The sequence below is a fragment of the Triticum aestivum genome, chromosome 1A, assembly GCF_018294505.1.
Source record: "Triticum aestivum cultivar Chinese Spring chromosome 1A, IWGSC CS RefSeq v2.1, whole genome shotgun sequence".
NCBI classification, from domain to species: domain Eukaryota; kingdom Viridiplantae; phylum Streptophyta; class Magnoliopsida; order Poales; family Poaceae; genus Triticum; species Triticum aestivum.
The window spans coordinates 432,434,317-432,446,767 of NC_057794.1; the positions used below are offsets into that span (position 1 = coordinate 432,434,317).

The 12,451-nt window shown below is 40.3% G+C and overlaps 1 protein-coding gene across 1 annotated transcript; it reads left to right on the forward strand.

Moving 5' to 3' along the window:
- Nucleotides 1-7,837, forward strand: LOC123054242 (50S ribosomal protein L1, chloroplastic; the record flags this gene model as incomplete). The annotated part of the gene is given in 7 exon segments (XM_044477968.1): nt 1-294; nt 393-572; nt 657-711; nt 1,387-1,514; nt 1,769-1,852; nt 7,176-7,301; nt 7,386-7,837. Coding segments are annotated over 7 exon segments (1,005 nt in total), but the record flags the coding sequence as incomplete, so codon positions are not given.
- Between the last annotated feature and the right edge of the window lie 4,614 nt (nt 7,838-12,451).

Sequence of the window (12,451 nt, forward strand, 5' to 3'; positions counted from 1 at the left end):
CCGCCCTCCGCCCCGTGCGCGGGGCCGGCCGCGCCCGGCGCGCTCTTCCCCACCTCCGTGCCCTCGCTGCGCGCCTACCCGCGGCTGCTCCTCGCCTTCCGCCGCCCCGCCGCGGCCGCCGTCGCCGACCCGCAGGGCGCCGCCGTGCTCGAGGAGGAGGACGACGAGGCGCCCGTGCAGTTCGACGACGTCGACGAGGACTACGAGGACGGCTACGGCGGCCGCGGCCCCGCGTTCACGGCCCCCACCCGCCCGCGCACCGGCAAGGCCGCCCTCCCGCTCAAGCGCGACCGCGTACGCCACGGAACCCCGCGCGCATCATTTTTATCTTCTGTATATATACGCGTCTCGTTTTGGAACGGCTGGGTGACGTTGGTCTCCAATGCGTGCAGACGAGGTCCAAGAGATACCTGGAGATACAGAAGCTGAGGGAGAGCAAGAAGGAGTACGACGTGCCCATGGCCATCTCGCTCATGAAGCAGGTCGCCAACACCCGCTTCGTCGAGTCCGCCGAGGCGCATTTCCGCATGAACCTCGACCCCAAGTACAACGACCAGCAGCTCCGGGCCACGGTATCGTTTCGTTTCTTCTTTCTCTTGTTTCTTCTCTCGCTCTCTCTTCCGTTGTTTGATTCGTGTTTTTGCTTGTGGCCGCAGGTCAATTTGCCCAAGGGGACGGGACAGACCGTGAAAATTGCAGTTCTCACCCAAGGTGAGTGGCCACCGGTTGCGTGTTGTTTGGAGATGGTTATCGCCCAATCCGATGCAAATTGCACTCTGATGCATGTGTTCAACAGAGTTATATGATGCATGGAGTTGATCAAGTTCAGAGCATGCTGACTTCAATTTAATTGGTCAATATGTCACTATCTCTATGTAAAGCACCAATGGATGTTTTGTTGAACAATGTGGTCGATATAGTAAAAATGAGTGTGCCAAAGCAAACCCCGTTGCCTGTTAGTTTCAAGTAGTGACAACCCATGAACTTGCATTCCACCTAGGCTTGTTTATCTACAGTTGATGTCTCATTCAATTGATGAATATTATGCTTACAGTTATCTTGCTCTTCTTTTGGAGTTGAAAAGCCATAAATGTATCAGAATTGAATGTTCATATTGGGTTGATCAAAATTGTGTCTTGAGGGGTAACTCAGCAGAAGCTCTCGATCAGTACACATTATGTTCATGGTGTTCCTAGTTCTGTTCATACACGTAGGATGTCAGTTGGGCATACCACTTTGGTTTCATTTTCTTGATGGCTATGATGCATAGACTTGATGAATAATCTAAACTTCCATTTCACAATCTTTTGTTATACTATGTTATTCTTACCTTGTTATGCTCAGAAAATTGGTTGCCTTATATAGTGATTCTCTGATGTCTTGTAGGTGAGAAGATAGATGAGGCAAGGGCTGCAGGTGCTGATATTGTTGGCTCAGATGACTTGATTGAACAAATAAAAGGAGGATTCATGGAGTTTGACAAATTGATTGCGTCACCTGATATGATGCCTAAGGTATGGCAGTGGAACTAGCTTTGTGCGGATCATCTTTGAAGTCTTTCTTGTTTGATGAAGCTTCCCTATCCACATGCAAGGTTGTTGGGCATATTTAGCTAAGCAATCTGTCGGACACTTCACGGAAACGGATTTTACTAGGAAATAATACAGTGATGCTTTTTTATTTGCGATGATGGTCAAATATATTCCATTGGAATGTATTTTCCTTTTGTTGTATTGCATTCCCTTCACGCAAACATTCCCTTTCTCAGGTTGCCAGCTTGGGTAAGATTCTAGGACCAAGAGGATTGATGCCCAACCCCAAAGCTGGTACTGTTTCTCCAAACATTACGCAGGTACTGTGCAGACTTTATTTGCTTTCCCGTAAATATTGTTTGTGAATCATCAATCATGTCTATGTTGTTTGGACTGGGTATTGCGACAGTGACAGAGGGTGAAAAGTAGGGAGTTGCCCGTCCAACTTCAGTACCCAGATATTCATAGGTTGCTTCCTTGGCTAACTGCATATATGTCCATAGCTGAAGGCTTGTACTTAGAGATATGTATTGTGCAACTCGAATGTGTAGTTTGGTTGTGCTATGGAAAGTCAAGGCAGTGGGAGAGGAAAGTAGAAGATGTTGATGTGGCAGTTTTTGGCAGTGAACTGCTAATAATTTTTAATCCACAAGTTGCCTTGGTAAGGCTGAAAGTATAGTACCAATGATAATTAACTTAAGGCAGAGTGGGTTAGTTGACTGTAAGGTAGGATTACCAAGTCTACCATTGTTACTGACATTTGAGTTGATGGATTTTAGCACCTAGACTCAAAGCCTTGAGTACCTGAAACCACTTAGGATTGCATAAGTAGCACTAACACATCATTTTTATTTTTATAGTAAATAGGTAGCATTTCTTCTTGAATACCTGAATATTAATCTATATTCATCCTGGCAAGACTATCATGATACACTGCAGCTATACCGGACTGCAGAAACACATACAATACAACCTTGATATAAGTTGTTGACACTGATAAATGATCTTATTCACACATTGTATTCATAAAGTCTCCTTTTTCTTGATATTGCGACATCCATCTGGCTATGGTGTGTGTTAGATAATAACGAGAAATAAACGAGACAAAGAGACACAGATTTTTACGTGAAAACCCTTGCGGGAGAAAACCACGGACGCACGAAGGCGCAATCATTATGAGGAGGAGTATTACAAGCACGAGACGACAGGCCGTCTGAGGTGCGACTACATGAGGTATATATGAGGGGCAACACATAGGAGTCCTTGTAGGACAAGTAAACGAGTTGTACTCGTACGCGTCGGTACCAACGCAAAAGGCCCACACTGTATGTACTACGTCTAGTCCAATACGGTACTAGAATTTGGATCACAATTTAACAATCTCCACCTTGAGCCAAATTCCCTCCAGTAGTCGAAGAAAGTGAATAACTCCATCCAAATCAGCTTAAACACCTTGTGCGTCAAAGTCCATAGGACTAGTGAGAAATACCAACTAAGCCTGAGCAAAGCTCAAACTTATTGGTCGGAACTGGCTTTGTCATCATATCAGCTGGATTATCATGAGTACTTATCTTGCATACCTTCAAATCGCCTTCAGCAACAACATCTCGAATATAATGAAATCTGACATCAATGTGCTTTGTTCTCTCATGATACATTGGATTCTTTGTAAGATATATAGCACTTTGACTGTCACTAAATACGGTAGGGCAAGATGAGTCTCCACAAAGCTCAGTGTACAAACCTCTCAACTAGATAGCTTCTTTGCATGCCTCAGAAATAGCCATATACTCGGCATCAGTAGTGGAACAAGCCACAATAGACTGCAAAGTTGCTCTCCAACTCACAGCACAACCACCAATGGTGAAAACATAACCTGTGAGTGATCTTCTCTTATCCAAATCACCAGCAAAATCAGAATCAACAAAACCAACAAGTCCATCTCTAGTTTTCCCAAACTGTAAATAAGCATTAGAAGTACCTCGCAGGTATCTGAAAATCCACTGAACTGCTTTTCAATGTTCCTTTCCAGGATTAGCCATGTATCTACTGACAACACTCAATGCATATGATAAATCCGGACGAGAACAAACCATGGCATACATAAGTGAACCAACTGCACTTGAATAGGGAACTCTAGACATGTACTCAATATCGGCATCTGACTTAGGACATAAAGCTGATGATAATTTGAAGTGTGCAGCTAATAGAGTACTTACTGGCTTGGCATTATGCATATTAAAACGACGAAGAACTTTATCAATATATCCCTTCTGACTTAGATATACTTTTCCAGACGGTCTATCTCTGGATATTTCCATGCCAAGTATTTTCTTTGCTGCACCCAAATCCTTCATCTCAAATTCATTACTCAATTGCTTCTTTAGTTCATTAATCTGTGACATACTCTTTGCAGCAATAAGCATATCATCAACATAAAGGAGCAAATAAATAGTTGAACCTTTGACAGTTTTCAAATAAACACAACTATCATAATTAGACCTTTTAAAACCTTGAGAGAGCATAAAGGTGTCAAATCTCTTGTACCACTGTCTAGGGGATTGCTTCAATCCATAAAGAGATTTCTTTAACTTACAGACAAGCTTTTCTTTTCCAGGAATAACAAAACCTTCAGGTTGTTCCATATAAATATCCTCTTTTAATTCTCCATGTAAGAATGCAGTTTTAACATCCAATTGTTCAAGCTCAAGATCATGCATGGCAAACCTGCATTGGACAACATGCAACGGGCTCTGGAAATAATGGTCCTGTTCAAACGCTCAGCAACACCGTTTTGTTGAGGAGTATAAGGAACGGTGTAGTGTCTGACAATGCCTTCAGACTTGCAATAATTCTTAAATTGCTTAGAACAGAATTCCATACCATTATCAGTGCGAAGTATTTTTACCTTCTTTTCAGTTTGTCTCTCAATCATAATCTTCCACTCCTTAAAAGCTGAGAATGCTTCATATTTATGCTTCAAGAAATAAGACCAAACTTTTCTCGAATAATCATCAATAATAGTCAGCATGTAACTTGCACCACCTAGTGACTTCTTGCGAGACGGTCCCCATAAATCAGAATGCACATAATCAAGAATACCTTCGGTTGTATGAGTCGAAGTGTTGAACTTCACCCTCTTGTGCTTGCCGAAGATACAATGCTCACAAAATTTCAATTTACCAGGTTCATATCCATCAAGAAGACCTCTTTTATTTAACTCTGCTAAACCAAGTTCACTCATATGTCCAAGGCGCATATGCCAAAGGTTAGCAGCATCACAATCAGAATTCTTTGAAATAACTGGAGTAGCGTTACCTGAAATGGTAGAACCTCGAAGGTAATAAAGACCATTGGTCGAACTTAAGTCACCTTTCATCACAACAAGGGAGCCTTTGGTGACCTTCAAAACACTATCTCCACCTGAATACTTGTATCCCTTTGCATCAAGGGCACTCATAGAAATAAGATTTCTCTTCATCTTCGGAATATACCGAACATCTGTCAAAGTTCTGATTATGCCATCAAACATCTTGATTCGAATAGAACCTATGCCTTCAATCTTGCATGGTGAATTATCAAAACCCAAAACGGAACCAGCAGAAGTAGTGGAATCAAAAGTAATAAACCAATCTCTATGTGGGCACATATGAAAAGTGCATGCAGTGTCAAGTACCCACTCATCATTGGTCTCAGCACATCCAGCAATAATGACAAGAGCATCATCAGAACTATCATCACGAGCAACATTAGCAGAACTTTCACCTTGTTTGTTACCCTTCCTCTTTTCTTTATTTTGCAACTTGAAACACTCTGAGATGTCATGCCCGTCTCTCTTGCAATACCTGCAATATTTCTTGTCTCTGGATTGCGACCGGCCCCTGTAGCCATTTTTACTTTTGCCTTTGTTTTCATTATTGGAGTTCTTCTCCTTTGTCCTGCCACGAACAGATAATCCCTCGGCTTGGGATGAACTCGAACCATCATGAGGCACCATTAATTTCATCTTCTCCTTAGAGTTCAAAGCTTCATAAACTTCATTAAGTGTGAGAGTATCACGACTGTATAATATGGTGTCTCTAAAATTGGTATAAGAACTTGGCAGTGAACAAAGTAACATTAAAGCAGTATCTTCCTCTTCATACTTAACCTCCATTGCAGCTAGATCGGATATAATCTCCTTAAATTCTGAAATATGATTCAAAACATTACCTCCCTTGGGTAACCTGTGCAGGAATAATTTTTGCTTCAGATGCATTTTGCTGGTGAGATCTTTAGTCATGCAAATCCCTTCCAGCTTTAACCATAGAGCGGCGGCAGTTTTCTCGCTCAAAACTTCCTGCAAAATATTATTATGCAAATGGAGTTGAATTTGTGACAAAGCCTTACAATCAATTCTTTTCTCCTCAGCAGTCCAGTCCTCAATTCGGTTCTTCCCAAAACTATCCAGTGCTACATCATAGTCGGCCTGTGCCAACAACGCCCGCACCTTGACTTGCCATAGGGTAAACCTTGTGTCACGATCCAGCAGCGGAAAATCGTACTTCATGGATGCCATGAGTAGATAAATCTGTGTGCACAAAGTAGTACAAGTCGATAGAAAAATTCTTGACAGAATTTAAATTACGTGGAGCAAAGAACTAGGAACAGTAGCACCTGGTAGCTCGGGTAATCGAAGACCAAAAGCTTGATCTGTAGCTTGACGTGACGAATAGTACTAGTAGTCAAATCACGTAGTGGATCAGATGTGAATTAAACTACTGCTTTGCTTCTGGCCGGCGAGCAGTAGTACTACTAGCTTTTGCTTCGGTTGATGACGTGTGAATCAATTACTAGTACTAGTTGAAGTAGTACGAGCCGATCAATGCTTGACGTGATGCGAAGCAACAGCAGCAGCCTCGGGACTTGAACGAAACAGCAGCAGCTACTACTCGGCGACGCTGTACGTGGAGCAGCGGAACTCGATGGAACGGCCAGCTGATGTGGATGCTGCATACTCGGGGCTTCAAGCATATATACGCAGCAGCGGCAACTTGTGGAAATCCAGTCGAACTCGGCTTCCCTTATGGATCTGGATTCGGTTCGTCGGTTCGCGGCGGCGGCGGCGCACAGGACGCCGTAACCCTAATTCTCTCGTCTCAAATCTCGTATCTGAAACCTTAGCTCTGTATACCACTTGTTAGATAATAACGAGAAATAAAGGAGACAAAGAGACACAGATTTTTACGTGGAAACCCTTGCGGGAGAAAACTATTGTAAACTGGTCACAGGAATTTGGTATCACTAGATTCATCATTTTAATATATTTCCATACTGTATAGTTGTATGATTTGTGGCAGCAACATAGTATGAGATAAATTAGTTGTTGAAGTGGTATGGATTACCTTGAAGCTCGTGTTGCTATCGAGAACGACCTAATAGTTGAGAGTATTATTTGATCTGTTTATGCTGTACCAACTTAAAATTGAGCCAATCAGCCCCAATCTTGTACTACCTATGTAACATTTTAGAAGACGTTTTTAGAATCTATGACAGTGTCAAATAATGTCTTATATTAAGTTACGGAGGGAGTGGCAGTTAAAGTTTTATACTGTCAATGGAGAGTGGTGAGCTTGATTATGCTAATTGTGCAAATGGTTCCAGGCTATCGATGAGTTCAAGAAAGGTAAAGTTGAATTCAGAGTTGACAAGACAGGGATTGCGCACATTCCTTTCGGCAAGGTTAACTTCCCTGAAGAAGACCTTATTGCAAACTTCATGGCTGTTGTTGTAAGATATCCGCTCTTATAAACATCTATTTTGTTTGTCACTCTCAGAGTTTATGTTTACTTACCTTTTGCCATATCTTCCCAGCGCTCTATTGAGAGGAACAAGCCATCTGGTGCAAAGGGGATATACTGGAAAACGGCATATGTATGCTCATCAATGGGACCTTCAATCAAGCTGAACATAAAAGAAATGCTCGACTATGGCGCAGATTCGTCTAACTAGATGTCACCACGATCAATCAAGTCATCAGGCATTTGCTACCAACTTCACAGGCTTGACCATCCATCCCTTGTGATAAATACACACTGAGAAACACGACTGTGGGGGAACACTGAGAGGTGCTTAGGTACAGTTTTTTTTAGTTTCACGGACATCCGACGTCGGCAGTTAAACAGTGCCCTGATCAACAAACAAGCGGTATTGTTGGTCGTTTGTATTTATGAGTGAATTATGCATGCACTTACAGGTGTATTTTTGTCTGATGTTTGTTGTAATGTTCATCATTTTGTCAATAGTCATCCTTGAGCTTCAGCCAATATCATGTCCTCACCCGCTGTCATCGTTAAGTTGCTGCGGTTCTTGGACCATAATTTTTTCAAATGATTGGAGGAGTAAAATTTGTGTAAAAGAAAAGTTCAAATGAGTAGCCTTCGCTATGTAAATTTTATTTTAACAGCAAAGTTGGGATCAATCATTTGCCTAGTTGCACTATTTTTCCTCCTGTGGATTGAGCGAGGTTGTATCGGGTCTGAAACCTAAAGTGAAAACTTTGGTAAGAATTTTCTCCTGCAAACTGAATGAGGTCGTATTGGGCCTGGAACCTACAGGGGATACTTTGGTAAAATGCTAGTGACGGTAATTTATCAGAAGGACGAGCGCAGGGCGGTGGCGCCGTGGACGCTTCGATGGATGTCTGGAATGATAATGATAATGCAGATATCTCTTCTGAAGATGGATCAGTGGTCCGATGATGATGACGGCTTCTAAAATGTATGCATGTGGTGTGTGTTCTAGGTAGGCTGCACCGGCTATGGGTCCCGATAAGTTATGTGGGTGGATCGGCGACGACACCGGTTTTAGATATGGGGGGTGAGAGCACTCTATATTATCGAGTTTGTAGGTGTGAGTTGTGGCTTCGGGTGAATTGATGTATATCCTTGTCAGATCTTCGTGGAATAATTAATAAAGATGGATGTATGCATCGACTGATGCAGAGGCAGGGAGTTTAACCTCCTTTTCTAAAAAATCAGAAGGTCCAGCAGTGACAAAGTGGTAAGATGCTTATACATGTTTTTAGTGTGTAGTGAGTAGTCTAGGTAATCATACAATTATGTATAATGGCCTCTTTGAACCAAAAGATTTTCATAATAATTATGGAGGACTGGAATTTATATATTTTTTAGGGATTTAGAATTTATTTTCTATGAGGTTGTTTTGTTTTGTAGGACTATACCCATAGAAACTTTTTCTAACGATTGTACATTTGTACTACACTTTTCATAAGAATTTTTTAATTGACTCAAACTTCTTGGGATCATCCTTTGTTTCTCTAACGATGCAAATTCAATCATTGGGGCAATTTCAATCATGCAAAATATAAGTGGACATGTCGTCACAATCCTACATTCTCTATTTCAGCGTTTTCGGAATGATGTGAGTCAAATGAGGCCCTAGATTCAGTATATTTTTTGTGATTCCAAAGATTTTCTCAACTATAGTAATAAGTTATTTCTGAATGATTTGCAAAAGGAAACACATAAATTAGACAGATCAACGCGTAAGTTTCTACAAAGTCCCTCAGATTTGATTGAAGCAAAATTATGTCTTTGTCCCTTGATTGCTGACACGATTTGGTCGTGAGACTCAAAACAACAAAAGTTGAATAATATAGTACATTTTTCTCAATACAACCTATTGTTTGTATTACAGTCGAGCATATAGGTTGTATTTCTTAGTAGGCACTAGAGGAAACACATAAATTAGACAGATCAACGCATAAGTTTCTACAAAGTCCCTCAGATATGATTAAGGCAAAATTATGTTTTTGTCCCTTGACTGCTGACACGATTTGGTCATGAGACTCAAAACAACAAAAAATTGAATAATATAGTACATTTTCTCAATACAACATATTAGTTTGTATTACAGTATATTTACGAAATTGGATTTTGTTTTATTGCGGAAGCATGTTTCACATTTTCTCGTTGATTTTGAAATATTCAGTCCATCTTTTGTAAATATTAGTAGTCAAAATTAAAAAATGTGTCTTTTAGTCTCACCTAAAACCTCAACTTCAGATGATCAGAGGGGAGATTTATATTGCATTTACTGAATTTTTGTTGCTTATCTGAATTTCCATACTGACTAAAATCTATAAGGTCGGGCTTTGTACACTTCGAGCAATGTCATATTGATGTCTATGCCTATTATGGTGCTTGTCGTGCTGCGACCATGAAGATACACATACAAAAGAAGATCATGCCCATATGGCCACACCCATATATAATTAGATAATACCCCGTGCGTTGTTGCGGAAATTTATAGCAATAAAATTATCAATAATAAAATTAAAATATATGAGTAATACTTCACCACATTCTTGCCATATGAACGGTAAAAAATGTATAGGTAATTGAAGGATGTATGCATGTTATATTGCCTTATGACATTCAAGTTCATTTTTTGTTGAAAATTAAAAAGGAAATCGATGATGTGGAGGACTTGCATGTGTTTGATAATGTGGAGACTTGCATGTGGTAGAAAGTGGACATTGAAGTTCAATTATTTGTTGCTGAAAACGAAATAAAAATTGATGATGTGGGAGGGATTGCATGTGCTTGATTATGCGGAGGGCTTGCATATGATGGAAAGTGAAAAGTGAAAGGGTTATATGCATTTGATGATGTACATTAAAATGGGATCACTTACATAAATATATAGGATAGGATGTGTATCCATATGTCGTGCTTCACTAAATGTACACATAATATCATAAAAAAGGAAAACTGTGATAACTCTTTTGATACAACAACGCAACATATATAGGACCATACTTGTGCCTAACCCATGCGGGACGGATATCACGTGTAACTGTGATCTTCTTCGTGTAAAAGTTCTTATTAAGGGCAACTTATGAGAGATTACTTCAAAATCTACACTCAAGCACTAGTTTATGAGAGACAAAATATGGCATTTCCTACTATAAGAAAAAAAATTGGATTACTTCAAACACATGACCATTAGAACCGTGCCACTCAACCTCGCTTATGTCACCCTTGAGTACCCGAGCAGGAAATGAGCCACACATCACACATGCTTTCTGTGGCCTACCCACCCTTCTCCTCTATTCGTTTCAAAGGTTATACGTGCACCCGAGGACCCCATGCACCGTTCATCGAACGCGTGTCTAAGTACGGATTTGTTCCCGAAGAAGTATATATATACCCCTACATTCTATCGTGTTGGATTACATGACTGTTTGTTATTCAATTTATCACCGACGAAACTGTCTGGCCTATGCACAGATCCATCCACGCATTCATATATATCTTTCTTTTTCTGTGAAAAGCATTCGTGTATATCCGATAGTTAACATAACGTCTACTTAATCATACCACCTGTAAATGTGTGCTCTTTTTATTCCCTAAATGATTTGAAGATTGCCCACCAAAACTTCCAAATTCAAATGGGTGCTTTTGGAGTCATGAGAAATCGTAAATACCTAAGATCTCCTTGATATGTAATACCACAAAATTACATAAAACTATATATCTCTACTTGCTTAAAAAAATCATAAGGTTTCCATTTCATCTTTCTTTCCATCACCCCTTCGTCAAACCTTTAGTGTATATGATAATCAATCACTTTAATTTACTTACCTTCTGAACCAATTACACTTTAATTTACTTATCAAACTTCTAATCAAAATATAGGATAATTCACGGGCAAAAATTGATAAACATTTATTTACACAATTTTGCATTATTATTGACAGGTAAATCACAAAATAACGTACTAGAATATTTATATCTCATTGCAACATATGGCCATTATTTTAGTACTACTTAAAAAAGAGTAGTGTTCCTTTGCCTGCCAGCAGAACACTTCGCTCGACCGGTTCTCCTCCTTCTCACCACGTCCCTTCACCGAACTTTTCCATCCAACCGTTTTTAGCCCCACCACACATATTTTCTGCACCTTCCATACCTAGTCAATCACCTTGATTTACTTACCTTGTGCATCATTTTCACCTTAATTTACTTACCTTTTGCATCATTTTCACCTTAATTTACTTACCAAACATTTATTTACACAATCATTCTCATCGGTTGCAACATCCGCACAATATGAGTCATCGCCTAGCACTGCCCAAAGGAGCGTGCTGCGTGAGCGTTACAAGGCAACCGGTGCGTGACTCAGCCGGTTGGTCATCGTGAATCATTAGGCTTTCTGAATTCATTGGGATAAATCACTCCATTAGCACAATCACAACTCATATGAATGATTCCAAATATATATATACTCATATGATTTTTTTTCCAAGAGGTACAAGTAAAATGATTTTTTTTAAATAGTGTAGATGTCTAGAGAGTAGAGAAGATCTGCTGACGTTCTATTAAGATCTTTTGTACGAAAGGATCTCAAAATATATGGTGGCACGCAGAATGTATTTATAACACGAGCGCTATGTGGCCTTCCTACCCTCTCTATAGAATGGCACTACATTTATTTTCTCACTAGACAATTGTCGGTCCGTTGCAGCGGGAATACAAAAATTTAGCATGCAATCACAGTGATTTACTACATGTCATCTTATTGTTGGTGTAATTATGCACCAAAAATATATTTTAGCTGTCAATTAAATCAATGTAAATGGAACTTCACGTATCTTTTTTTTTAGCATATGGAACTTTACGTATCTACTAGCATTAATTTGGGGAGATGCTTGCAAACTTGAAATTCTTATATGGGTAATATAAAAGCCCAAGGCAAGGATGTTTGGAAAATGTATCATCTTTTCGTCAGCTTTGACTCTGGGCAATGGGCATGACCTCCGGCGGCTCCTCATAGACTCGTCGTAGGTGGCACAGTTGTATAAAGCGCCGTTGCCCACTCGCGTCGACACGACTGTCGCGGCTGCGGTCTCGCGG